Genomic DNA, 27,867 nt, shown 5'->3' with positions numbered 1-27,867 from the left:
GATTTTCAAGATGCGAATAAATGCCCATGTTTGTTGGTACAGGCCCGGAACTATTGTTATCAAACACGCTTCCTCCCGGCCTAACTATTGGAAGGACACATTCCTTGAGCTATGATTGGCCAGAAAGAAGCACGCTAGAAGAGTGCACGATAAATTCGATATTTGCTCAGCTATGTAGCTAGCTACAGTAGTTTGATTGTTTATTGAACTACAGTTTAAGTGGCCCTGGTAAAGTCTCGCAAGTTACAGAAAATGACCACTTTAGTTCTTGATAACGGAGCTTATTCGGCCAAAATTGGATACAGCCACGAAAAAGTCAGGTAACATTAACGTTACAAGCTATGATGCTAGCTAACAAATATAACTGGATAAACATACCGTTGTGCTTTTTATTGTTGGATGTTTTATAGAAAAAATGCATATATTATTGTGACCAATTTCAAGGGAATAATCAGATCGGATGGTTAAAGCTTCAATCTGTGATTCGTTTTTCAGCTAAACGGGAGCCCCGTCACTTGTTTTGGTATGGACGGGTTGGTTGTTCAGCAGCAACTGAGGCAAAACATGCGGGATTCTTAGATTGTTGACAACGTGTAAACTATATTTCGTCTACAATGTTTATATTTAACATAAATACATTTCCACAATGAGCACTTGTCTCTCAAATACTTCGTTACTTATTGGTTAACTAGATTTGATCCATAATAGCATTGACATGAAATCAGTCAGAACAAGACAGGGTGGTACCAACAGCTTGATTAAAGTTGTTGCAACCAGTCACTTACGATTCCCCACATGGCAGTTTGTCATTGTTGGTAGCTATCTGGTCATCCAGAATCACAAAAACTCATGGATTTCTGCCCCATTGATGCGTGCACATCGTTTTCCTGAATTTGTCAGCTAACCCATCTATACAGATGGGGCTAGGGAAATGAGCTCCCTCTCAAATTCATAGACTGTTCTCTAGCTAGATGCAAGGACTGACACTTCATGACATGTACATGATATTTTGAAGCTTTATGTTCTTGTTTGTAAACACTGGAGTAATAAAATCTTTCATTTGGGTAATAGAGAAATAGTCGTACTAGCTAATGGGGAATTTATAACTTCAATAATCAATGGGAAATATCAATAATATTCTAACCTTTTAAATTAGTATTTCAGGATTTTACAACTTGATTTTAGATGGTTCCTAACCCTGAAAGTTGTTTTCGAGCCAGGAGAAATTGTAATGCATGGTTCGGTTTTCTTTAAACAGCCACTGCAAACTTCAGCTAACTTAAGCCACTTAAGCCACAACTTAAGATCAACGGAAGTGATGTGGGCATGTAAAAAACAAATCTAAAGATGGTTACGTTTGTAGTGGCTGTGTAAAGAAAACCGAACCATTGATTACTGTTTATCCTGGCCCATAGACTACTTGCAGGATGAGGAACCATCTAACATTAAGTTGTAAAATCCTAAACTACCTCTTTAACCGGCAGACCTCTTCGATTTCAAGCAGAGTGCTCTTGTTTCTCTTTTCCCATAGCGTCATCCCAAATTGTCAGTTTCGCTCCAAGACGTCAAGGCTGAAGACTTTTACCGCCAACCAACTGGATGAAATCAAGGATCCCTCAGGACTTTTCTACATTCTCCCTTTCCAAAAGGTGCGCATGTGATCTAGCCGTGTCGTCCAGGGGGTTGCACTGCATCTTGCCAGTAAATTATTCCTAGGCTTGGCGGACAAAAGGGGCACTGCATCCGATAGACTAAAATGGTTTTTATTGTCTGTTCTGTTGCAGGGTTACCTTGTTAATTGGGATGTCCAAAGAAAAGTGTGGGATCACCTCTTTGGAAAGGAAATGTTTAAGGTGCTGTTGATCCAATGTGTTGTGATTAATGATTTTCCACAATTAGCTGAATCACAAATGTTGTGTAAGTAACCCTATGGAATTGAAGATGGGTGGACATTGATAACAGTGGGGAAGAAGTTGCAATGTGTATGTTATGGCTGCAGGTGGACTTTGCAGACACCAGTGTAGTGATCACAGAGCCCTACTTCAACTTCACCTCCATTCAGGAGTCCATGAATGAGATCCTGTTTGAGGAATACCAATTCCAAGCAGCTCTCAGAATTAATGGTGAGTTCAATGTACTCAGTAAAGGACTTCCCCAGTGGCCGAAGGCTTGTGTGTTTTCAATTAGTAACTATGCTAGATCTAAGATATCTATATTTTGATCTTACACTGTGACTGAATGATAAATTCAACCCAATGCAAGTTAAATTATGACTTGGCTGTGTAATGCGGATGTCCTCTCTGTTTCAGCTGGATCCCTGAGCGCCCACCGCTACTTCCAGATGAACAACCAGGAGCTGTGCTGCATCGTGGTGGACAGTGGCTTCTCCTTCACCCACATAGTCCCCTACTGCAGGGGGAAGAAAATGAAGGATGGGATATGCAGGTTAACACTATTGCTATTCAACATTAACAGTGCAAAAATGTTAACAAAAAGTACTATAATTTTCAAAAACGTGCCACGACATGATTCAAAATGAGTTTGGAATATTTCAGATCACAATTGTATTATGTACACCTTTTACCAAACCTGTAACCTCCACATGGACGTCTTAAAAATACATATTTTATGAAATATAGTAGCCTTTGGTGTTATTTATTTGTGCTGTGCCCTAAAGCTAATGCGACATGGTTTTGGGATTTAGCTATTAGCATGTAGCACTACTTTGAGTTGACCATAGTTTCATTTTATTTCCCTTGGTAGGATCAACGTAGGAGGCAAGCTACTGACCAATCATTTGAAGGAGATTATTTCATATAGGTAAGATTGTCATGTCAAACTGACATTGACTATTGTGTTCATAGTTTTATACAGCTCCTCCAATGTCACGTGTTTGTGCAGAATTGTAATTGATATAATTTTATTGCGCCGAATGTCCTTCCTCAACAGGCAGTTGCATGTCATGGATGAGACCCATGTGATCAATCAGGTGAAAGAGGATGTGTGCTATGTATCCCAGGATTTCTACAAGGACATGGATATAGCACAGTAAGGACATTTTCATTTTTATTAGAGCATTGTCTCGCCTGCTAAACTAGACACAAGTCTGTATGTGCATTTATTTAACTAGGCAAGTCAGTTAAGAACAAATTCTTATTTACAATGATGGCCTACCGGGGAACAGTGGGTTAACTGCCTTGTTCGGGGGCAGAACGACAGATTTTTACCTTGTCAGCTCGGGGATTCGATCCAGCAACCTTTCGGTTACTGGCCCAACGCGCTAACCTGCCGCCCCAAACTTGTAGGCTACTATTTAATTGAAGCAGTTATGTCAGAAGATAAGTGAGACAAGTGAGACCATTGAGTGAGTGTTGATTTAAAGGTGGTGATCGACTCTGTTTGCAGGTTAAAAGGAGAGGACAACACAGTGATGAGAGATTATGTGCTACCAGATTTCAGCTCCATCAAGAAGGGCTTTTGCAAGGTATGGATTCTTCACACGCATTTATTTGAACCCACTTTCCGTTCATTGTTACACCTAAACTCAGCAAAAAAGAAACATCCTCTCACTGTCAACTGTGTTTATTTTCAGCAAACTTAACATGTGTAAATATTTGTATGAACATAACAAGATTCAACAACTGAAACATGAACTGAACAAGTTCCACAAACATGTGACTAACAGAAATGGAATAATGTGTCCCTGAACCAAGGGGGGTCAAAATCAAAAGTAACAGTCAGTGTGGCCACCAGCTGCATTAAGTACTGCAGTGCATCTCCTCCTCATGGACTGCACCAGATTTGCCAGTTCTTGCTGTGAGATGTTACCCCATTCTTCCACCAAGGCCCCTGCAAGTTTCCAGACATTTCTGGGGGGAATGGCCCTAGCCCTCACCCTCCAATCTAACAGGTCCCAGACGTGCTTAATGGGATTGAGATCTGGGCTCTTCGTTGGCCATGCCTCACCAGACATTACTGGCAACAACGTCGCCTATGGGCACAAACCCGCCATCACTGGACCAGACAGGACTGGCAAAAAGTGCTCTTCACTGACGAGTCACGGTTTTGTCTCACCAGGGGTGAGGGTCGGATTCGCGTTTATCGTCGAACGAATGAGTGTTACACCGAGGCCTGTATTCTGGAGCGGGATAGATTTGGAGGTGGAGGTTCCGTCATGGTCTGGGGCGGTGCGTCATAGCATCATCAGACTGAGCTGGTTGTCATTGCAGGCAATCTCAACGTTGTGTGTTTCAGGGAGGACATCCATGGCATTCCTGTCTTGCAGGAAATCATGCACACAAAGAACAGTATGGCTGGTGGCATTGTCATGCTGGAGGGTCATGTCAGGACGAGCCTGCAGGAAGGGTACCACATGAGGGAGGAGGATGTCTTCCCTGTAACGCACAGCGGTGAGATTGCCTGCAAACCGCCCCCAGACCATGACGGAACCTCCACCCCCAAATCGATACTGCTCCAGAGTACAGGCCTCGGTGTAACATTCGTTCCTTCAACGATAAGTGCGAATCCGACCATCACCCCATGTGAGACAAAATCGTGACTCGTCAGTGAAGAGCACTTTTTGCCAGTCCTGTCTGGTCCAGCAATGGTGGGTTTGTGCTCATAGGCGACGTTGTTGCCAGTGATGTCTGGTGAGGACCTGCCTTACAACAGGCCTACAAGCCTGGTCCAGCCTCTCTCAGCCTATTACAGACAGTCTGAGCACTGATGGAGAGATTGTGCGTTCCTGGTGTAATTCGGGCAGGTGTTGTTGCCATCCTGTACCTGTCCCGCAGGTGTGATGTTCGTATGTACTGATCCTGTGTAGGTGTTGTTAGTGGTCTGCCACTGCGAGGATGATCAGCTGTCCGTCCTGTCTCCCTGTAGCGCTGTCTTAGGCATCTCACAGTACGGACATTGCAATTTATTGCCATGGCCACATCTGCAGTCCTCATGCCTCCTTGCAGCATGCCTAATGCACGTTCACGCAGATGAGCAGGGACCCTGGGCATCTTTCTTTTGTTGTTTTTTCAGTCAGTAGAAAGGCCTCTTTAGTGTCCTAAGTTTTCATAACTGTGACCTTAATTGCCTACATCTGTATGCTGTCCGTGGCTTAACAACCGTTCCATAGGTGCATGTTCATTAAATGTTTATGGTTCAATGAACAAGCATGGGAAACAGTGTTTAAACCCATTGCAATGAAGATCTGTGAAGTTATTTATATTTTTACAAATTATCTTTGAAAGACAGGATCCTGAAAAGGGGACATTTATTTTTTTGCAGAGTTTACTTTACAATTTAAGGAGGTTGTGGATGGAGTAGTCCCCTGTTCTCTGACCATCCTCTGTGTCTTCCCCAGCCAAGAGAGGAGATGAACTTCACAGGGAAATACAAGACTGGAGAGCAGATCCTGCGCTTGGCCAATGAGAGGTTTGCCGTCCCAGAGATGCTCTTTCACCCCTCAGACATCGGCATCCATGAGATCGGCATCCCTGAAGCGCTAGTCAACTCCATCAACAACATGCCAGAGGGTAGGAGAAAGAACAATCATCACACTTTCACTCACAGCCATACAAGAGATTGGTGAAGGGTGAAGAGGTGTCAATGAAATAAAATGTCAATTTTCTCTCCTGTTTCCTTGTATAGAGATGCAGCCCCACTTCTACAAGAACATTGTCCTCACTGGGGGTAACACATTGTTCCCAGGGTTCAGAGATCGGGTGTACAAAGAGGTCCGCTCCCTCACCCCCACCGACTTCCAGGTTTCTGTGCTGCAGCCACCCAAGTGAGTGCACAGGCAGGGTCTATTTAGAAGAGTGAAGAAGAAATAAACACTAGTTTGCAACAACTAAAACTAAGATTTTACTCCCTAAATAATTTTTTTATCACTGATTTATAAATGAACACGTTACCTTTCTCTGTCCGTAGTCCAATCTCCTACCCATGGGAAGGAGGCAAGCTCCTGGCAGAAAACCCAGACTTTGATGAGATGGTGGTCACTCGCGAAGACTATGAGGAGAATGGACATTTCATTTGTGAAGAAAAGTTTGATATCTAAAGGACTTTAGTTGTAATCATATGTCTCACAAAGGTCATTGGACAGAGGATGGCTGAAGCAACTACAGCAGATCCAACAATTACATTTTAAAAAAACTGAAAATGTAATTGGAATTCAGATTTCTAGTACTGTTATTGGGATGCAGACTTTATATTCTTACGTCTTCGGCTATCATTATAAATGTGTGAATATTGAATCACAGGTAGTGCCCATCAAAGGAGTGTAGAACTTACCAATTCAAATTTACCACTGGGTTTGCTGGCAAACCATAAAACAAAATTCTAACTCAATACAGTAACAAACCACCCCTAAAGCCCCTCACTCATCATTAAATTGCTCCAGTGAGATTATTTGCTAAATAAACACATTCCTCAAGAGTCCGTTAGATGTTGATCATTTTTTCCCCCCTACTTACAGATTCAACTTTACTATCAACTTTCATAGAATCAACTACAGTGGGGCAAAAAAGTATTTAGTCAGCCACCAATTGTGCAAGTTCTCCCACTTAAAAAGATGAGAGGCCTGTAATTTTCATCATAGGTACACTTTAACTATGACAGACAAAATGAGAAAAAAAATCCAGAAAATCACATTGTAGGATTTTTTTATGAAATTATTTGCAAATTATGGTGGAAAATATGTATTTGGTCAATAACAAAAGTTTTTCTCAATACTTTGTTATATACCCTTTGTTGGCAATGCCAGAGGTCAAACGTTTCTGTAAGTCTTCACAAGGTTTTCACACACTGTTACTGGTATTTTGGCCCATTCCTCCATGCAGATCTCCTCTAGAGCAGTGATGTTTTGGGGCTATTGCTGGGCAACACGGACTTTCAACTCCCTCCAAAGATTTTCTATGGGGTTGAGATCTGGAGACTGGCTAGGCCACTCCAGGACCTTGAAATGCTTCTTACGAAGCCACTCCTTCGTTGCCCGGGCGGTGTGTTTGGGATCATTGTCATGCTGAAAGACCCAGCCACGTTTCATCTTCAATGACCTTGCTGATGGAAAGAGGTTTTCACTCAAAATCTCACGATACATGGCCCCATTCACTCTTTCCTTTACACGGATCAGTCGTCCTCGTCCCTTTGCAGAAAAACAGCCCCAAAGCATGATGTTTCCACCCCCATGATTCACAGTAGGTATGGTGTTCTTTGGATGCAACTCAGCATTCTATGTCCTCCAAACACGACGAGTTGAGTTTTTACAAAAAAGTTATATTTTGGTTTCATCTGACAATATGACATTCTCCCAATCTTCTGGATCATCCAAATGCTCTCTAGCAAACTTCAGACGGGCCTGGACATGTACTGGCTTAAGCAGGGGGACACGCAGGATTTGAGTCCCTGGCGGCGTAGTGTGTTACTGATGGTAAGCTTTGTTACTTTGGTCCCAGCTCTCTGCAGGTCATTCACTAGGTCCCCCCGTGTGGTTCTGGGATTTTTGCTCACCGTTCTTGTGATCATTTCGACCCCACGGGGTGAGATCTTGCGTGGAGCCCCAGATCGAGGGAGATTATCAGTGGTCTTGTATGTCTTCCATTTCCTAATAATTGCTCTCACAGTTGATTTCTTCAAACCAAGCTGCTTACCTATTGCAGATTCAGTCTTCCCAGCCTGGTGCAGGTCTACAATTTTGTTTCTGGTGTCCATTGACAGCTCTTTGGTCTTGGCCATGGTGGAGTTTGGAGTGTGACTGTTTGAGGTTGTGGACAGGTGTCTTTTTATACTGATAAGAAGTTCAAACAGGTGCCATTAATACAGGTAACGAGTGGAGGACAGAGGAGCCTCTTAAAGAAGAAGTTACAGGTCTGTGAGAGCCAGAAATCTTGCTTGTTTGTAGTTGACCAAATACTTATTTGTGTGATTTTCTGGATTTTTTTCCTTCTCATTTTGTCTGTCATAGTTGAAGTGTACCTATGATGAAAATTACAGGCCTCTCATCTTTTTAAGTGGGAGAACTTGCACAATTGGTGGCTGACTAAATACTTTTTGCCCCACTGTACTGTCTGGGGAGAAACTGATCTCCTGAAACGGGATCATGGATCCATCTGTGTCATAGAAAAACGGATATGGATTTCTATGAGAATTAAGGTTCTATAAAGCTTTCTCTGCAGGAAAGGCTCATTCTGAGACCATTTGTTCAACTGTTACATCTGGCACCTGACGAAAGTGGCTGGTATTTATTGACGATCATTATGAGAACACATGTAAGAGGTCATGCATGCTTATGACAAGATGCATTCCAACCACATCTTAATGCATTATACCTGTTGGTGTAACAGGATAAATAACCATGGCAAGAATCGGTGAGAAATCCAAATTGAGATCAGGCACTGGTGTCTTTAGTCATGGGACATCTACTGTTGCTTAACAACAGACCTTGTGGGTAAAGATGGCAAACAATTACTTATTTGAGGAAAGCTAAGAAACAACTGTCTGCATTATATAACGGCCTGAAGCATTATATATGCTGTTGTTATACTGTTATGCTGATTAGGTTTATATTGTTACCTGTGCATAGAAGGCACTGACATATCTGTACTTTGTACCAAATGAAACTGGGTGTAGCTGGTAGTATGATATCAGTTTCAACTCAACTCCAGAATAAATTGGTGGCTATGAGTGATCATGGAAATATGGCAAGTTTTTGCATGCCTTCCAGTCATGGTAAATCCTACATTTTCAAAGAGAGACAAAGCATGTTTTTGTATTTTTGACATAGACACCAGCAATACAGTATAATGTTTGTAGGAAGCAGGAAAAAAACGTCATGATTTGCTCAAGTTTCATATTGCCATTGCTCATATCTGGAAAGGCAACCTGAGATTGCTCTCTTTCTCTGTGAGGCCAAGCACTACCAGAAGTCAAGATTGTGCTTCTTGGCAGCAGAATCTCGGGCAAGAGTTCCTCTAGAAATACCATCCTGGGTATAAAGAAATGTAGGCAAAAACAGTCAGTTGTACTACCAGCTACACTGTATGATGGTCACAGTGATCGAAACACCACACTGGAGCAGTGTTCTGACAGTGACCACTCCAAAATGGTTTAAAGAAGAGATTCAACATAGCATTTGTCTGTGCCGTCCAGTGACATACGTATTCCTCCTGGTAATCCCAACCGATGAGCCATTAAGAGAAGCTGATAAGAGAGCAGTGGAAGAACACATGGGTCTTTTCAGTGAGATGGTTTCGAGACATCCTGTTCACGTATGGTGATAGCCTACAATAAATAACAATTGAGCAGCAGATTGAAAGGGAGGGGGAAGCCCTCCAGTGGCTTGTTACAAAATGTGAGAACAAATATCATGTTCTTAGCAATATGCTCAAAGCGGAAAATACTCGGAAGTTGTAAAACGTCTGGAGAAGATAAAGGAGATGATGGAAAGAAACAGGTAAATAATAGCCACATTTATCTAAATGGTTAGTTTCAATAAGGAACCCTATTGCCACATGTTCTTTGTCAATTAACTTGTTTCAAGTCTCAACAGCAGCAAGCATTTCAAAAACATTTTCTGTTTTTGCCTACTTACCCAACCCTAAACTGTGTCATATGGCTTCCAGCACTTCATCTCTTGGCATCTGAACGCAGGACAGTACTGCTGGGAAAGACTAAAGCTTTGAAGAACTCCGCAGGAAAGTGCTGTTCACTACAGAGAACCCACTAGAGGACATAAAGCAGAGGGCATTAAGCATGGAAAGAGAAGGGAAGGCTCTCAAGTTGCTCTTGAAACAGTGTGATCAAAGGCATCATGTGCTGGACTTAAATGGAATGATCTCCCTCAGATCACTGAGCTTCTGTGGAAGGTGGAGAGCATGGTGATAGGAAATGGGATTACAGTAGGTTTTACAAGACCTTGAAGAGGAGAGCAGTGATTGACAGAGGGAAACAGAGGATGTTGAAAGTGCAAGAGCAATGAAATATGATCAAAGAAAATGGTAAGACCAGTGCAGTGGTCCATTTGCAGTAGACCCACATGACTACTGTGGTCTTTGACCCCTTTCCTCTATTAGCTTAATTGACCTTTGTGACAGAGGTATCACACACATTAATAATTCAACTATTTGAAGAATTTATTTCTAAAACGCTATATCCACCAATTTTTCACATTTGTGTTTTGTAATCAGAAATGATTGCTTATTTGTGTGTAAAATATTACTGTTCTCAGACTTGTAATTCATAGATATTAGATGTGTACGAAAATAAATGTATTTGCAAAATGCTATATATCCATTGTTTAGCTGAAATGGAATGTTCGTATCCTGTATATTTGACTGTGATATGTGGTTGTCTCTCTATCTTAAGATTAATTAATTTACTGTAAATCGCTCTGGATACGAGCATATGCTATATGTTAAATGTAAATGTTTTACATACAGATTTCATATTACTGTATTGAATTGTCTATATATAATTCAATATAATTGTCTATATATATATATATATATAATATATATTGATGTCACATGTAATTATATTACATTTGACTGTGCAAAACCTAGCAGTAGTACTTGTGTCTCAGAGTGAGGCGGTTATATAGCATATAAAACATGATTATTTGTCTCTGAAATTAAACCAAGTGATACATTTTAAACATACATGTCTGTCATTGAACAGCCCCTTGCCATGATTATATAGTGAAAAAAAACACATTCTTTCATAATTTCTTTCATCAATAAAAGCAAGTGTACCAACATTTCTGAAAATGTATATATAGCGTTTTGGAATGAAACTCTTCAGTTGTAGATGCCAAATTTCTCTCACATATTGCAAAGACCAACTTCTCTTTTAGGATGTCACTTAGGCCTACTTGATATAAGCCTAAACATAGATATATCCTGGTAAGGGAGGAATTTCAGACTGAGCAAGTAACATCTGAGTGTTTAGAGGGGCAGGGTGCAGTGGCAGGGCAACAGCTCACTGTTGGACATACCAGGAAGATGGACAACCTCTGAGATCAACATTCCAAAGATGGAGAAACTGGAGAAAGCTCACAGTGTGTCTCTGTGTGCCTCAACTGCATGCATTCCTTCTGGTCATTCCTGCTGGCGTCTGCTTCAAAGAAGTTGAAAGAAGAACCACGGAGGAACACATGGGTATGCTCAGTGAGACAGTCTGGAGACACACCATGGTGCTAGGAGACCATGCCATTGAGCAGCACAATGAAAGTGAAGGAGAGGCCCTACAATGGCTCATTGAGAAATGTGTTTTCAATAACATGAACAAAACCAGGTCACAGAGCTATTGGAGAAGAAGGAGGAATTGGTGGCAAAGAACAGAAGTTGCCACACCAGAAATTAGGATCTAGATGATGAAGAAAAAACGATATCTGTAACTGAATGGGAAGATCTAGTCGAGAAGATGGTCAAGATAACAATAGAAGAATCGCAGAGGAAGCATTGTTTTCCCCCCTCCCAGCAGTAACTTTGATTTAAAGAAAGAGAACCTTGGACCTTGCATGTTTTTATTATATATGCCTATTCAATAAGTGCATACCACGCAACTGCACTACTTTTACTGTTTGATAAGAAAGGCACACAATATGAAGGGCTTTACTCAACCCTGCTTTTATGTTTCAGTGAGTGGTGGCACCCCCTCTGAAGATGGAAGCTCAGTTTATAGTGCTGAAGCACACGCCAAGGCAAATATACTTATGACTAACAAAGTGAATAAATGGCTAGGTCAACTGAGTACAGATGTCAGTGTTATTGAGCCAACAAGGAAGACAAGGACAAACACAGGAAGCAAGCTTACTGATGAGTCTTGAATAATAACCACCACTCCTGCTTTAATTATCCTTTCTGTACTAAGTTGATGACTGATGATTACTTTTATTAGGAATTTATTTGTCTCATACATCATGTCAATATAAAATTATTCACCTAGACATACTAGCAGCACATAATTTGCAAACATTACAAACATAGTGCAAGAGCCACGTAACATTAGACTTAAAGTATTCACATAGACAGATAACCATACAGCACAGTACAACCACAACACAACAACAGCTAAATGTACCAGAAAGATATTGCAAAGCTATTTTTGTTTTACATAATATACAGCTGCACTGCTATTTTTTTTACATTTTATTTCACCTCACCTTTCACCTTATTTAACCAGGTAGGCAAGTTGAGAACAAGTTCTCATTTACAATTGCGACCTGGCCAAGATAAAGCAAAGCAGTTCGACACATACAACGACACAGAGTTACATATGGAGTAAAACAAACATACAGTCAATAATACAGTATAAACAAGTCTATATACGATGTGAGCAAATGAGGTGAGATAAGGGAGGTAAAGGCAAAAAAAAAAAAAAAAAAGGCCATGGTGGCAAAGTAAATACAATATAGCAAGTAAATGGCCAAGATGTTCAAATGTTCATAAATGATCAGCATGGTCAAATAATAATAATCACAGTAGTTGTCGAGGGTGCAACAGGTCAGCACCTCAGGAGTAAATGTCAGTTGGCTTTTCATAGCTGATCATTTGAGAGTATCTCTACCGCCCCTGCTGTCTCTAGAGAGTTGAAAACAGCAGGTCTGGGACAGGTAGCACATCCAGCGAACAGGTCAGGGTTCCATAGCCGCAGGCAGAACAGTTGAAACTGCAGTAGCAGCACGGCCAGGTGGACTGGGGACAGCAAGGAGTCATCATGCCAGGTAGTCCTGAGGCATGGTCCTAGGGCTCAGGTCCTCCGAGAGAGAGAAAGAAAGAGAGAATTAGAGAGAGCATACATAAATTCACACAGGACACTGGATAAGACAGGAGAAATACTCCAGATATAACAGACTGACCCTAGCCCCCCGACACATAAACTACTGCAGCATAAATACTGGAGGCTGAGACAGGAGGGGTCAGGAGACACTGTGGCCCCATCCGATGATACCCCCAGACAGGGCCAAACAGGCAGGATATAACCACACCCACTTTGCCAAAGCACAGCCCCCACACCACTAAAGGGATATTTTCAACCACCAACTTACCATCCTGAGACAAGTCCGAGTATAGCCGAGTATAGATCAACCACACGGTGGCTCTATAACGGGCCCATGTTTATATCTCAATCTTTTTGACTCAGAGTGATGAAATTTGGCAAAAATGCTCAAGGAAATGAGTCTACCTACCCTGCAAAGTATAGGTTTTGTTTGGCCACATAGTGCCGTTGTTAGACAGGACAAATCATTTACACAAGCTCATTGGCTCATACCGGCCATATCGTTTCAAGAGTCTTGGAAAATATTGTGTTTGAAGATGTGCATAAATAGATGCTGTATGCCAAATTTGGTGCAGATTCTGTAGATAAATACGTTTTAAAGTAATCAATATCCTTAAACGGGCCACAATACATCAAAATAATATTATCTTGCATGATCAGTTTGATTTTGAGTTCTGATATTTGAAGGAAAAAAGAAACCGCACACTGCTCTTGATAGTAACACTGAACTTTAATAAGCTTACGTATCGGCCTCATGGCCTTTGTCAGGACTTTTGACGAAGGCCATGATGCCAATACGTAAGCTTATTAAAGTTCATTGTTACTATCAAGAGCAGTGTGTGGTTTCCTTTTTCCTTAATCTTGTTCAACTGTTGCACCATGCACCTGCAAAAAAGATTGCTCAGATGTGCGAGTGCCTTTTGAATTTGGAGTTCTGATATTTGGCAAGCCTGGTAAACAGTACTGATGTAACTTGTTATAGGGAAATGTGTCAAATTTTCCCTGGTGGCTGCACAATGGGCCCATATCTGAACCCTGGCATTGCTGCTTGCAGCTACTGTATATTTGATCCCTGTATTATTCTAGCTAGCCTAGATACGACTACAAGATCTGGATTTGAGTGTCTTTGAAGTCTGGTTTAGGTCGTCCTGCCTCTTAAGATTTCATAGCAAGCTCGTGCTATCGTGGCGCGAAATCCTGGAGAACCAATTATATTTTCCTTGGCGGGAACAGACCAGCCGGAACGTCAAATACAGTTTACTTTAGAGACTCTGTGGAAACGCTACAGCAGCAACAACGTAACCATAACGTAGACTGACCGACGACTGTATAAATATATACAGTATTAGCAACTAATAAACATTTGACTTATGTCGAAATTACAGTAGGTTATAGCGGTAGCAGTGACTAGTATTCGTCCTCACTTAATTTAAACGTTGACGTAAATAAACAGTAGTTAGTTAGTCTAGTGTGTTCCTTAGATTTTTGGCTAGAATTAACACACGTCCGGCACTGTTAATGGCCTCCACTGGGAGAAAACAGTCAAAGAAAACGAAGCATGCAGAAGACTCAACTGACATAAAATCGTTTGATTTCGCTCTTGAGGACGAAAAGACAGGACTGAGTTGTTCAGAGGATGACATCCGAGAAGGTATCTAGCTAACGTTAGCTATGCAAAGGCAATTGGTTTTCTGACCCCATTTGGGCTAGCTAACAGTTAGCTATTTACCGTATGTGATATCTTATCACCTTCATCTCTGCCAATGTCCATAGATGAAACTCCTGTTGTTGACAAGATGGCCAAGAAAAGGTCATTTGAGGAGGATGATCTAAAAGTTGGAGTGGGGTAAGTTATAAAGTTAGCAAACATAAACTATGCTTCCTACCAGCAACGGCCTCTTACAATCGTCTATTTGATCCTTCATCCTAATTGTTTCTTGAATCTTCGCATTCCCTAGGAACGAGGTACAAACCATGTTGGAGAGATTTGGAGGCAAGTTTATCACAATGTGATTTATTTTAGCTAGACAATAGCTATATATTGAATACTCTAAAACAACTGTTGGTTAAGGTTGTCGTAACCAAAGGTAGGCTTATGTTATGTTCTTTAATACATGTTTGTCTCAAATTAGTATTTGTTTCATAGCTGATATAAGCAAAGCCATGCAAGCCAAGAGGAAACGTTTAGAGACCTTCACCAAGAGCTCACTGAAGGGCAGCAATCAGAAACTGGAGCAGCTGTGGAATACCCAGTATGCACAAAGGTAACAACACCTGCTGAGACCAGAGATTGTGTGAGGCATGTCAGCCCTCCTTCACCTCAGCAACACCACCTGGCATTGAATATAGGCAGTATCACAACCGGCAGTGATTTCGGAGTCCCATTAGGGCAGCGCACAATTGGCCCAGCGTCATCCGGGTTTGGCCGGTGTAGGCCATCATTGTAAATAAGAATTTGTTCTTAACTGACTTGCCTAGTTAAATAAAAAAATATATCAAATGTACACACAGATGGCACCCAGTTTGTAATATACATTACGTGAAAAAATTCCTCTGAAAATATTGTCTACATTCTTTGTTTAGCTAGGTGTTTTCTTTATTCAGATGGAGCTGAAGAATACAAAGGTACCAATCAGAAGTATACTTCTACCCGAAAGTTTTGCTTTGTTCTCGTTAAAATCTCCATGAACACTGCCAGTCGAATTTTTGTATCGTAGCTTGCTCTTTGTGTCAATGTTTTTGGATCACCTTTGAAACAATATGCATGCTCTCAAATCAAGCACCCAGACTCCAGCAACAACAACAAAACTAAGAATATAATTATGTTTGGGCGCATTGTCAATGACTACACATGCCAGGTAACATTTGATATCACTGTAGTGGCCAAAATCCTATCCCAGACACTATTTTATTGCCATTAAGTTTACACATTTATTAGCCTACATCTGATGTTTGCTTTGCACTTTGTTATTTGTCTTGGGTAACGGTGAAAACTTTGTCTACTGGGTGTTTTTGCAGGCAGAAGCTGACTCAGGAGTACTCACAGCAGGTGTCATCTGTGCTGCAGCAATGGGAGATTGATGCACAGAAATCCGAGGATCAGGAGGAAAAATTGAATGTCAGTGCTTTTCTGTATACTGATAATGCAACTTTTTCGGGACTCAGATACAGTATACAGCTGAAATGTAACATGATATTTTCCTCTGTAGAACTTGTTTCGCCAGCAACAAAAACTGTTCCAGCAGGCTAGAGTGGTGCAAAGCCAGAAACTGAAAACCATCAAAGAGCTATACGAGCAGTTCATTAAGGCGAGTCCCAGATGACAGTTTCCTCATACAATGTTAGGCAGGTGCAAATGCTCCCAAAGACACTGATCCATAGCTGGAATTCCATCATTACAGATGAGGAATTTTACACAAGTGTTTTTGATTTGCACATCAGTATGGTACTTAATTTATAAATCGGCCGTCCTGTGGCATTCGCTAGATGACTTCTCCGTCAGGTTTGTTTTCTGTATTTACGGGTCATGCGATGCATGCTACGGGAGTACCAATTTCAAAATTATGCATCAACTCGCTGCTGTTCTCCAAAACACTATTGTACAAATCAAAACACCTGTCAAATTGAAGTGCAAAAAAAACGCAATTTGGAATGATTCAATTTCAACCCAGATCTTTCTATCAAGTTAATTAAAATAATTGAAACTCTTGGGTTTGTCATAATGTCTTTTTAAGAACATGGAGGAGATGGAGAAGAGCCATGAGACCTTCTTGCAGGGGGCACAGGTGGAGCTGAAGAAGGAGATGGCAGTGTTGCAGAAGAAAGTTATGATGGACACTGTGAGTTACGCAATGTCAATCACTTCAACAGTAAAAAAAAAAATTGTACACATGAAAGAATGATGTTAAGTTCAGCTAATTGGCTTGGCTCAAAGCTAGCAAACGGTCAAAAATAACTTATTTTCACGTCATGTAGCCTTCATGTCTGAGGGTTAATTAAAGTAAATTGAAACTGCTTATTAATTTATGATAGAAGTTATGTTGCGTCCAACTCCTACTCATTTCTGGCTACCATTGAGTTATGGCAAGAAGAATGTCGCCGAAGGAGATGGCTGCCGTTTTACGATCCCGTAACCAATTGTGCTATTGTGTATGTTTTTTTTTCGCGTTATTTGTAACGTATTTTGTACAATAAGGATTTACTTCAGATGCCCGACAAGGTATCGAGGACGAAGGTCTGGGTGCCTTGTAAGGATCCGTCGCCGAGAGGGTACCTTTTCCATCGGTCCTATTAGCCAACGTACAATCAATTTGATAATAAAATAGACGAACTATGATCATGTATATCCTACCAATGGGGCATTAAAAACTTTATTATCTTATATTTCACCGAATCGTGGCTGAACAACGACATGAATAAAATACAGCTGGCTGGTTTTAAGCTTTTTCGGCAGGATAGAACAGCGGCCTCTGGTAATACAAGGGGTGGCGGTCTATGTATATTTGCACAAAGTTAGGTAGGGGAAGGGGGTATATTTGACCTCCATCATCTAGGAAGTAACAATGGTTAATCAAATTTCCCCATTTTTGCCTATTGTTTTTGCTCAGTTTTGCAGGCCTTCTCATACAGCTGCAACTGTATATGCATTTGTAAATCATGACCTTTCTTGAGTTGGGCCCTGGGATGGTCCAACTGTTGAGAATCTGAGTCTATGGTTGTTGTGTGGGAAAGGGGTTGAGTGTGTATCCCACAACTGTTACGAGGGAGTAAAAGATGTTAGGGACAATATAGGATGATTCACAATAATTGTTTGCTAATATAATAATTGCTTGCCATAATGTAATTTTGGTAATGGCGAGACTGGTGAGAAGTAAAAATCCTTTATTTATTTTTTAATTTTTAATTTTATTTCACCTTTATTTAACCAGGTAGGCTAGTTGAGAACAAGTTCTCATTTGCAACTGCGACCTGGCCAAGATAAAGCATAGCAGTGTGAGCATACAACAAAGAGTTACACATGGAGTAAACAATTAACAAGTCAATAACACAGTAGAAAACAAAGGGGGGGTCTATATACAATGTGTGCAAAAGGCATGAGGAGGTAGGCAAATAATTACAATTTTGCAGATTAACACTGGAGTGATAAAAGATCAGATGGTCATGTACAGGTAGAGATATTGGTGTGCAGAAGAGCAGAAAAGTAAATAAATAAAAACAGTATGGGGATGAGGTAGGTGAAAAGGGTGGGCTATTTACCAATAGACTATGTACAGCTGCAGCGATCGGTTAGCTGCTCAGATAGCTGATGTTTGAAGTTGGTGAGGGAGATAAAAGTCTCCAACTTCAGCGATTTTTGCAATTCGTTCCAGTCACAGGCAGCAGAGTACTGGAACGAAAGGTGGCCAAATGAGGTGTTGGCTTTAGGGATGATCAGTGAGATACACCTGCTGGAGCGCGTGCTACGGATGGGTGTTGCCATCGTGACCAGTGAGCTGAGATAAGGCGGAGCTTTACCTAGCATAGACTTGTAGATGACCTGGAGCCAGTGGGTCTGGCGACGAATATGTAGCGAGGGCCAGCCGACTAGAGCATACAAGTCGCAGTGGTGGGTGGTATAAGGTGCTTTAGTGACAAAACGGATGGCACTGTGATAGACTGCATCCAGTTTGCTGAGTAGAGTGTTGGAAGCCATTTTGTAGATGACATCGCCGAAGTCGAGGATCGGTAGGATAGTCAGTTTTACTAGGGTAAGCTTGGCGGCTTGAGTGAAGGAGGCTTTGTTGCGGAATAGAAAGCCGACTCTTGATTTGATTTTCGATTGGAGATGTTTGATATGAGTCTGGAAGGAGAGTTTGCAGTCTAGCCAGACACCTAGGTACTTATAGACGTCCACATATTCTAGGTCGGAACCATCCAGGGTGGTGATGCTAGTCGGGCATGCAGGTGCAGGCAGCGACCGGTTGAAAAGCATGCATTTGGTTTTACTAGCGTTTAAGAGCAGTTGGAGGCCACGGAAGGAGTGTTGTATGGCATTGAAGCTTGTTTGGAGGTTAGATAGCACAGTGTCCAAAGACGGGCCGAAAGTATATAGAATGGTGTCGTCTGCGTAGAGGTGGATCAGGGAATCGCCCGCAGCAAGAGCAACATCATTGATATACACAGAGAAAAGAGTCGGCCCGAGAATTGAACCCTGTGGCACCCCCATAGAGACTGCCAGAGGACTGGACAGCATGCCCTCCGATTTGACACACTGAACTCTGTCTGCAAAGTAATTGGTGAACCAGGCAAGGCAGTCATCCGAAAAACCGAGGCTACTGAGTCTGCCGATAAGAATATGGTGATTGACAGAGTCGAAAGCCTTGGCAAGGTCGATGAAGACGGCTGCACAGTACTGTCTTTTATCGATGGCGGTTATGATGTCGTTTAGTACCTTGAGTGTGGCTGAGGTGCACCCATGACCGGCTCGGAAACCAGATTGCACAGCGGAGAAGGTACGGTGGGATTCGAGATGGTCAGTGACCTGTTTGTTGACTTGGCTTTCGAAGACCTTAGATAGGCAGGGCAGGATGGATATAGGTCTGTAACAGTTTGGGTCCAGGGTGTCTCCCCCTTTGAAGAGGGGGATGACTGCGGCAGCTTTCCAATCCTTGGGGATCTCAGACGAGATGAAAGAGAGGTTGAACAGGCTGGTAATAGGGGTTGCGACAATGGTGGCAGATAGTTTCAGAAATAGAGGGTCCAGATTGTCAAGCCCAGCTGATTTGTACGGGTCCAGGTTTTGCAGCTCTTTCAGAACATCTGCTATCTGGATTTGGGTAAAGGAGAACCTGGAGAGGCTTGGGCGAGGAGCTGCGGGGGGGGCGGAGCTGTTGGCCGAGGTTGAAGTAGCCAGGCGGAAGGCATGGCCAGCCGTTGAGAAATGCTTATTGAAGTTTTCGATAATCATGGATTTATCAGTGGTGACCGTGTTACCTAGCCTCAGTGCAGTGGGCAGCTGGGAGGAGGTGCTCTTGTTCTCCATGGACTTCACAGTGTCCCAGAACTTTTTGGAGTTGGAGCTACAGGATGCAAACTTCTGCCTGAAGAAGCTGGCCTTAGCTTTCCTGACTGACTGCGTGTATTGGTTCCGGACTTCCCTGAACAGTTGCATATCACGGGGACTATTCGATGCTATTGCAGTCCGCCACAGGATGTTTTTGTGCTGGTCGAGGGCAGTCAGGTCTGGGGTGAACCAAGGGCTGTATCTGTTCTTAGTTCTGCATTTTTTGAACGGAGCATGCTTATCTAAAATGGTGAGGAAGTTACTTTTAAAGAATGACCAGGCATCCTCAACTGACGGGATGAGGTCAATGTCCTTCCAGGATACCCGGGCCAGGTCGATTAGAAAGGCCTGCTCACAGAAGTGTTTTAGGGAGCGTTTGACAGTGATGAGGGGTGGTCGTTTGACTGCGGCTCCGTAGCGGATACAGGCAATGAGGCAGTGATCGCTGAGATCCTGGTTGAAGACAGCGGAGGTGTATTTGGAGGGCCAGTTGGTCAGGATGACGTCTATGAGGGTGCCCTTGTTTACAGAGTTAGGGTTGTACCTGGTGGGTTCCTTGATGATTTGTGTGAGATTGAGGGCATCTAGCTTAGATTGTAGGACTGGCGGGGTGTTAAGCATATCCCAGTTTAGGTCACCTAACAGAACAAACTCTGAAGCTAGATGGGGGGCGATCAATTCACAAATGGTGTCCAGGGCACAGCTGGGAGCTGAGGGGGGTCGGTAGCAGGCGGCAACCGTGAGAGACTTATTTCTGGAGAGAGTAATTTTCAAAATTAGTAGTTCGAACTGTTTGGGTATGGACCTGGAAAGTATGACATTACTTTGCAGGCTATCTCTGCAGTAAACTGCAACTCCTCCCCCTTTGGCAGTTCTATCTTGACGGAAGATGTTATAGTTGGGTATGGAAATCTCTGAATTTTTGGTGGCCTTCCTGAGCCAGGATTCAGACACAGCAAGGACATCAGGGTTAGCAGAGTGTGCTAAAGCAGTGAGTAAGACAAACTTAGGGAGGAGGCTTCTGATGTTGACATGCATGAAACCAAGGCTTTTTCGAACACAGAAGTCAACAAATGAGGGTGCCTGGGGACATGCAGGGCCTGGGTTTACCTCCACATCACCCGCGGAACAGAGAAGGAGTAGTATGAGGGTGCGGCTAAAGGCTATCAAAACTGGTCGCCTAGAGCGTTGGGGACAGAGAGTAAGAGGAGCAGGTTTCTGGGCATGGTAGAATATATTCAGGGCATAATGCGCAGACAGGGGTATGGTGGGGTGCGGGTACAGCGGAGGTAAGCCCAGGCACTGGGTGATGATGAGAGAGGTTGTATCTCTGGACATGCTGGTAGTAATGGGTGAGGTCACCGCATGTGTGGGAGGTGGGACAAAGGAGTTATCAGGGGTATGAAGAGTGGAACTAGGGGCTCCATTGTGAACTAAAACAATGATAACTAACCTGAACAACAGTATACAAGGCATATTGACATTTGAGAGAGACATACAGCGAGGCATACAGTAATCACAGGTGTTGAATTGGGAAAGCTAGCTAAAACAGTAGGTGAGACAACAGCTAATCAGCTAGCACAACAACAGCAGGTAAAATGGCGTAGACTAGGCAACGGGGCCAACAGATAAAACAAACAAGCAGAATGGAGTACCGTGATTTATGGACAGTCCAGCGTGCATCAGCTATGTAGCCAAGAGATCAGTGTCCAGGGGGCAGCGGTGGATGGGGAAGGGAAGCTGGACTGGCGAGTGTTATCCAGGTTAAAAATAAAATAAATTTCCTACATTACTACAAATATTAATAGCTAATTATGGAGAATAAGAAACAGGATTTAATTTAATTTTAATGGCTATATATAAAATACAAATACAGTTGAAGTCGGAGGTTTACATACACCTTAGCTATATACATTTAAACTCAGTTTTTCACAATTCCTGACATTTAATCCTTGTAAAAATTCCCTGTCTTAGGTCAGTTATGATCACCACTTTATTTGAATAATGTGAAATGTCAGAATAATAGTAGAGAGAATGATTTATTTCAGCTTTTATTTCTTTCATCACATTCTCAGTGGGTCAGAACTTTACATGCACTCAATTAGTATTTGGTAGCATTGCCTTTAAATTGTTTAACTTGGGTCAGACGTTTCGGATAACCTTCCACAAGCTTCTCACAATAAGTTGGGTGAATTTTGACCCATTCCTCCTGACAGAGCTGGTGTAACGGAGTCAGGTTTGTAGGCCTCATTGCTTGCATACGCAGTTCTGCCCACAAGTTTTCTATAGGATTGAGGTCAGGACTTGTGATGGCCACTCCAATACCTTGACTATGTTGTCCTTAAGCCATTTTGCAACAACTTTGGAAGTATGCTTGGCGTCATTGTCCATTTGGAAGACCTATTTGCGACCAAGCTTTAACTTCCTGACTTGCTTCAATATATCCACACAATTGTCCTCCCTCATGATGCCACCTATTTTGTGAAGTGCACCAGTCCTTCATGCAGCAAAGCACCCCCACAACAGGATGCTGCCACCCCTGTTCTTCACAGTTTGGATGGTGTTCTTCGGCTTGCAAGCCTCCCCTTTTTCCTCCAAACATAACGATGGTCATTATGGCCAAACGGTTCTATTTTTGTTTCATCAGACTAGAGGACATTTCTCCAAAAAGTATGATCTTTGTCCCCATGTACAGTTGCAAACCAGTCTGGCTTTTTTTTACGGCGGTTTTGGAGCAGTGGCTTCTTCCTTGCTGAGCGACCTTTCAGGTTATGTCAATATAGGACTCGTTTTACTTTGGATATATATACTTTTGTACCTGTTTCCTCCAGCATCTTCACAAGGTCCTTTGCTGTTGTTCTGGGATTGAATTGCACTTTCCGCAACAAAGTACATTCACCTCTAGGAGACAGAACGCGTCTCTTTCCTGAGCGGTATGACGGCTGCGTGGTGCCATGGTGTTTATACTTGCGTACTATTGTTTGTACAGATGAACGTGGTACCTTCAGGCGTTTGGATATTGCTCCCAAGGATGAACCAGGCTTGTGGAGGTCTACAATCTGAGGCCTTGGCTGATCTTCTTTGATTTTCCCATGATGTCAAGCAAAGAGGCACTGGGTTTGAAGGTAGGCCTTGAAATACATCCACAGGTACACCTCCAATTGACTCAAATGATGTCAATTAGCCTATCAGAAGCTTCTAAGCCATGACATCATTTTCTGGAATTTTCCAAGTTGTTTAAAGGCACAGACAACTTAGTGTATGTAACCTTCTGACCCACTGGAATTGTGATACAGTGAATTATAAGTGAAATAATTTGTCTGTAAACAATTGTTGGAAAAATTACTTGTCATGCACAAAGTAGATTGTGCACAAAGTAGACTTGCCAAAACTATAGTTTGTTAACAAGAAATTTGTGGAGTGGTTGAAAAACAAGTTTTAATGACTCCAACCTAAGTGTATGTAAACTTCTGACTTCAAATAAATATATATTTATTTTTTAATGGCTATATATAATACAAATTGAGGTGAGGGTGATGGAAATGTATTTGGCGGTTGATCTGCTTCTGTTCTGTGGGTGGCACTGTGTGCTCTTTTGGAAGGATGTCTCCGGGGCTATGGGGTCGGGGGTGGTCTGCTGGGCATTGGGATGACAACCCAACTTGGGATGGGGAGGGTTTTTAGCGGGTGGAATAGTGGGGACCAATTGGAGGTTTACTAAGTAGCAATGCAAATGTCATGGTACAGCTATATAGACATTCAATCATCATGTTACTTTTTAATTGTACATTTACAAACATATTTTGATAAATAGAAATTCAACTTGTGTCTCATTATTTGAAGTGGTGAAATAAGTATAGCCAGTTGTAATTGTAATGGCTTAGCAGATAATAAGAAAAGACGATCAGTATTTACCTGGCTAAAAGAGAATGAGTGTAATATATTGTTTACAGGAAACTCATTCAGTCATTTTAGATTAAGTTTTGTGGAAAGAGGACTGGAGGGGGGAATATACACTGCTCAAAAAAATAAAGGGAACACTTAAACAACACAATGTAACTCCAAGTCAATTACACTTCTGTGAAATCAAACTGTCCACTTAGGAAGCAAAACTGATTGACAATAAATTTCACATGGTGGAAATTATAGGCAATTAGCAAGACACCCCCAATAAAGGAGTGGTTCAGCAGGTGGGGACCACAGACCACTTCTCAGTTCCTATGCTTCCTGGCTGATGTTTTGGTCACTTTTGAATGCTGGCGGTGCTTTCACTCTAGTGGTAGCATGAGACGAAGTCTACAACCCACACAAGTGGCTCAGGTAGTGCCACTCATCCAGGATGGCACATCAATGCGAGCTGTGGCAAGAAGGTTTGCTGTGTCTGTCAGCGTAGTGTCCAGAGCATGGAGGCGCTGCCAGGAGACAGGCCAGTACATCAGGAGACGTGGAGGAGGGCAACAACCCAGCAGCAGGACCGCTACCTCCGCCTTTGTGCAAGGAGGACCAGGAGGAGCACTGCCAGAGCCCTGCAAAATGACTTCCAGCAGGCCACAAATGTGCATGTGTCTGCTCAAACAGTCAGAAACAGACTCCATGAGGGTGGTATGAGGGCCCGACGTCCACAGGTGGGGGTTGTGCTTACAGCCCAACACCGTGCAGGACGTTTTTCATTTGCCAGAGAACACCAAGATTGGCAAATTCGCCACTGGCGCCCTGTGCTCTTCACAGATGAAAGCAGGTTCACACTGAGCACATGTGACAGACGTGACAGTCTGGAGGTGCCGTGGAGAATGTTCTGCTGCCTGAAACATCCTCCAGCATGACCAGTTTGGCAGTGGGTCAGTCATGATGTGGGGTGGCATTTCTTTGGGGGGCCGCACAGCCCTCCATGTGCTCGCCAGAGGTAGCCTGACTGCCATTAGGTACCGAGATGAGATCCTCAGACCCCTTGTGAGACCATATGCTGGTGCGGTTGGCCCTGGGTTCCTCCTAATGCAAGACAATGCTAGACCTCATGTGGCTGGAGTGTGTCAGCAGTTCCTGCAAGAGGAAGGCATTGATGCTATGGACTGGCCCGCCCGTTCCCTAGACCTGAATCCAATTGAGCACATCTGGGACAGCATGACTCGCTCCATCCACCAACGCCATGTTGCACCACAGACTGCCCAGGAGTTGGCGGATGCTTTAGTCTAGGTCTGGGAGGAGATCCCTCAGGAGACCATCCGCCACCTCATCAGGAGCATGCCCAGGCATTGTAGGGAGGTCATACAGGCACGTGGAGGCCACACACACTACTGAACCTCATTTTGTCTTGTTTTAAGGACATTACATCAAAGTTGGATCAGCCTGTAGTGTGGTTTTCCCCTTTTAATTTTGAGTGTGACTCCAAATCCAGACCTCCATGGGTTGATAAATTTGATTTCCATTGATCATTTTTGTGTGATTTTGTTGTCAGCACATTCAACTATGTAAAGAAAAAGGTTTATAATAAGAATATTTCATTCATTCTGATCTAGGATGTGTTATTTTAGTGTTCCCTTTATTTTTTTGAGCAGTTTATTTCCCCTATGGGCAAAGAAATTCAAGAAGGGGTGATTATATTAATTAACAGTCATTTTGATCCAAATGTGCAAAGTGTCCAAACAGATCATCAAGGTAGATGGATTATTTTAAATATGTTATTGGACAATAAACAGATATGGCTTATTAACCTATACAGTCCAAATAATGATGATCCAAGCTTCTTTGAAAATATATATAAGAATTTATCAACTCTACAAGCCACACTAGACTCTATTATTATGGTGGGGGATTTTAATAAGGTTTACTGGTGTTTTGCGGTTACTATTTAATGAAGCTGCCAGTTGAGGACTTGAGGCGTCTGTTTCTCAAACTAGACACTCTAATGTACTTGTCCTTTTGCTCAGTTGTGCACCAGGGCCTCCCACTCCTCTTTCTATTGTGGTTAGGGCCAGTTTGCGCTTTTCTGTGAAGGGAGTAGTACACAACGTTGTACGAGATCTTCAGTTTCTTGGCAATTTCTCCCATGGAATAGGCTTCATTTCTCAGAACAAGAATAGACTGACGAGTTTCAGGAGAAAGTTATAACAGTAACATACCAATACATTTTTTTTTTTTTTTAAGACGAGCCTGCTGGCCTTACTGAGTTGATAGGAACATTAGACCGAGGAGGGATATCCACACCTAGCAGGAAAAACAGATGTGATGTGCCGAGGGGTGCCCTATACCTGCGTAGTATAGTAGTTTGAAGTATGGGTACAGGGGGTGGCTTTGGTCTAAAATGATTTTGTGAGCCTTGCGGAGGGCCCTGACCTTAAAGATCTCATCCAGGCCTGTCTGTTTGACTCCTAGTACCTTGCTTGCTGTGGTGATAATCCGTCTAAAGCATATTTCTATGGCTGACAGTGGGCATTGCCAAACCAACAAACAATACAAAAAGTTAAAATACTCTCAATTAAAGATTTGTAAAACAGTCAGTATAGTACAGTCTACATTAAAAGATCCCAGCTTTTTGAGAAAGTACAGTCTGTTGGCTCTTCTTGTAGATCAGGTCTGTACATTTACTCCATTGAAGCTTATTGTCCAAGAGGACACCCAGGTATTTGTATTCCTCTACAATCTCTAAATTCTGACCTCTGATAGATGTTGCAGAGGTAGGTGGTGAACACTTCATGAAGTCTATGCACATCTCTTTGGTCTTGTTGGTATTGAGGACCAAGTGTGATTCCTCACACCACTCTACAAAGTCATCTAGGAACGGGCCATGATGTTCCTCGTCATCATGCAACAGGCTGATCAAGGCAGTGTCATCAGTAAACTTAATAAGGTGTCTGTCAGAATGGGAACTAGTACAACTATTAGTGTACAAGATGTACAGGAGTGGGGACAAAACACATCCCTGAGGAGAGCCTGTGTTGGTATTGCGTATGTCTGACACGTGGGAACCTATTTTGACTCGCTGTGAGCGTTGGCTCAGGAAGTCCAACAGCCACAAAAAGTATTCGGCGCATGTGACAAATACAATTTTATTCCATTTTTTTTATTTCTTAAAATCTGGAATGATTTCCCATGGGTTACTTGAGTGTTATAACCTATCTCTCTCTGTCCACAGCAACAGCAAGAGATGGCCACTGTCCGCAAGTCTCTTCAGTCTATGCTGTTCTAGAGGAAGTTTAATCTGATGTTACCATGTCAATAGCCTCTACAGTCAAACCGCTAAGGGTTTTTACAATTTGAGAGTTCACGACAATTAGACACTGGAAATGAAAGACAGATAAGGTTTTCAAGGTCTGAATTCTGTTTGTATATTTGCATGCTGTATTTATTCATTAACATGTTGCTTGTTCGTATATTTATTTGCCAGTTGATCTGCTATTTTGTACTTACCTGTATGTTTATCTTCTGTTTGTTTCATAAAACAATTTGCTGTTAACAATACAATTCTGTTTTTATTAAAGCCATTATAAGTAGCAGTTATTTTTTATAATGGACTGAAGTATTTTCTGATTTGTCAAGGCAGACAACAATAACAAAACTTTGATCCACTCCTCTGTGTGTTTTTACATTTTTGTCTCTTGTTTTTCTCTCCAAACATTGATGTATTCTTTTTTTATATTTACACAATGTTGGGGCTGTACAGTATGTTGGTTGTAATATAGTAGACTATCAAATCACCAGTACATCCCTGCAAATAGGTGGCAATAATGTACCAATAACTGAGCTGGGCATGTAAACAAACCCACAAGGAAGAAGACACTTCACTTACTGGATAGGTTTGCAGGGACTGTTATTAGGCAAAAATGGGTAAGATTTGTTGCTACCTTTTTTAGTGTGTCATACTTTTGTTACGTTTCTCATGAAATCAATGTTTAGCCACTGATTAGTTTTAATCAGCCAATGTTTGCTCTGTGTTAGCATTTAAAGAGCTATGTAGGATGTTGTAAATTTACAATTTCCTATGAATACAGTTCAAATTATTTGGGTGTTTTTTGAGGTAAACCAGATGAACGTTTGCTATCCAGGGAATGTGT

General features: G+C 42.2%; 2 protein-coding genes across 2 annotated transcripts; both read left to right on the top strand.

The window, feature by feature from the left end:
- Positions 1–70: 70 nt before the first annotated feature.
- On the top strand, positions 71–6,435 carry actr6 (actin related protein 6). The gene is made up of 11 exons (XM_020456671.2): positions 71–320; positions 1,532–1,649; positions 1,785–1,853; positions 2,000–2,123; positions 2,310–2,445; positions 2,764–2,820; positions 2,950–3,048; positions 3,406–3,484; positions 5,357–5,528; positions 5,644–5,782; positions 5,926–6,435. The coding sequence occupies exons 1-11, from the start codon at positions 253–255 to the stop codon at positions 6,053–6,055; spliced, it is 1,191 nt and encodes a 396-aa protein (XP_020312260.1). The 5' UTR covers positions 71–252; the 3' UTR covers positions 6,056–6,435.
- A 7,436-nt stretch (positions 6,436–13,871) lies between these two features.
- On the top strand, positions 13,872–27,384 carry sycp3 (synaptonemal complex protein 3). The gene is made up of 8 exons (XM_020456560.2): positions 13,872–14,425; positions 14,548–14,620; positions 14,733–14,767; positions 14,921–15,038; positions 15,793–15,892; positions 15,984–16,082; positions 16,509–16,613; positions 26,949–27,384. Exons 1-8 carry the CDS (start codon positions 14,293–14,295, stop codon positions 27,000–27,002), a joined length of 717 nt encoding a protein of 238 aa, XP_020312149.1. The 5' UTR covers positions 13,872–14,292; the 3' UTR covers positions 27,003–27,384.
- The last annotated feature ends 483 nt before the right edge of the window (positions 27,385–27,867 follow it).

The sequence above is a fragment of the Oncorhynchus kisutch genome, linkage group LG22, assembly GCF_002021735.2.
Source record: "Oncorhynchus kisutch isolate 150728-3 linkage group LG22, Okis_V2, whole genome shotgun sequence".
Taxonomy (NCBI): Eukaryota; Metazoa; Chordata; class Actinopteri; order Salmoniformes; family Salmonidae; genus Oncorhynchus; species Oncorhynchus kisutch.
Note: the sequence above shows the minus strand (reverse complement) of the source record. Positions and strands in the feature narration are given on the sequence as shown.

Coding starts and splice junctions, on each gene's coding strand:
- actr6 (XM_020456671.2), top strand. CDS start 253: ATGACCACTTTAGTTCTTGATAACGGAGCTTATTCGGCCAAAATTGGA. Junction 1,650..1,784: donor ACATTCTCCCTTTCCAAAAG/GTGCGCATGTGA, acceptor GTTCTGTTGCAG/GGTTACCTTGTTAATTGGGA. Junction 2,821..2,949: donor AAGGAGATTATTTCATATAG/GTAAGATTGTCA, acceptor CTTCCTCAACAG/GCAGTTGCATGTCATGGATG.
- sycp3 (XM_020456560.2), top strand. CDS start 14,293: ATGGCCTCCACTGGGAGAAAACAGTCAAAGAAAACGAAGCATGCAGAA. Junction 15,039..15,792: donor AATACCCAGTATGCACAAAG/GTAACAACACCT, acceptor GTGTTTTTGCAG/GCAGAAGCTGACTCAGGAGT. Junction 15,893..15,983: donor ATCAGGAGGAAAAATTGAAT/GTCAGTGCTTTT, acceptor TTTCCTCTGTAG/AACTTGTTTCGCCAGCAACA.